Source organism: Eurypyga helias, unplaced genomic scaffold (assembly GCF_000690775.1).
Source record: "Eurypyga helias isolate BGI_N326 unplaced genomic scaffold, ASM69077v1 scaffold34414, whole genome shotgun sequence".
Lineage (NCBI taxonomy): Eukaryota > Metazoa > Chordata > Aves > Eurypygiformes > Eurypygidae > Eurypyga > Eurypyga helias.
In genome coordinates this window covers 23,090-23,534 of record NW_010246282.1, presented here as the reverse complement: position 1 = coordinate 23,534, position 445 = coordinate 23,090, and the positions used below count along the sequence as shown (strand labels likewise).

The following is a 445-nucleotide window of genomic DNA, read 5'->3' as shown; positions in this document are numbered from 1 at the left end:
AGCAGAGGGGGATGCAGCCGATGGCCCCGTCCATGCAGATGCACTGCAGCTTGCAGGTGGGCTGGAAGCTCTCCCCGTTGTGGTAGATCTTGCCCAGCAGGTCACAAGTCGCGCCCTCGTGAGCTGTGGGAAGGAGGAAGAGGAGGAGGAGATGAGCAGATGGTACAGGGCTGGCAGCATGGTGGGGGGGCTCCTGGGGAGGGCCAAGAGCCAATTATCCCCAGCTCTGCCCTCCCAGTGCTGGATGCGGAAGATGGCACATCCAGTATTTGGCTCCCTGGACCCAAGGCTATTCCCAACGTGGATACTGGAAGTTGGTTCCCACTGTGCCAGACCTCCCAAAGTTCTCTATAAAAGTCTCTTCTCCTCTTGGATGGGCGACGCAGGGGGGACTCTCCCACTTGCAAACAGCCTGTTCTGCAGTCCGGGGGCTCCCGAGCGGGCC

At 60.7% G+C, this 445-nt stretch overlaps 1 protein-coding gene across 1 annotated transcript in view; it reads right to left on the bottom strand.

The window, feature by feature from the left end:
* Positions 1–445, bottom strand: part of LOC104508647 (connective tissue growth factor-like) — a gene marked incomplete at its 5' end in the record, with an annotated part of 14,618 nt that overhangs the window by 1,215 nt on the left and 12,958 nt on the right. Inside the window, 1 exon segment of the mRNA XM_010150348.1 lies at positions 1–123. This exon segment is cut by the window's left edge and continues 44 nt beyond it. Coding sequence (XP_010148650.1) covers positions 1–123 — 123 coding nt within the window.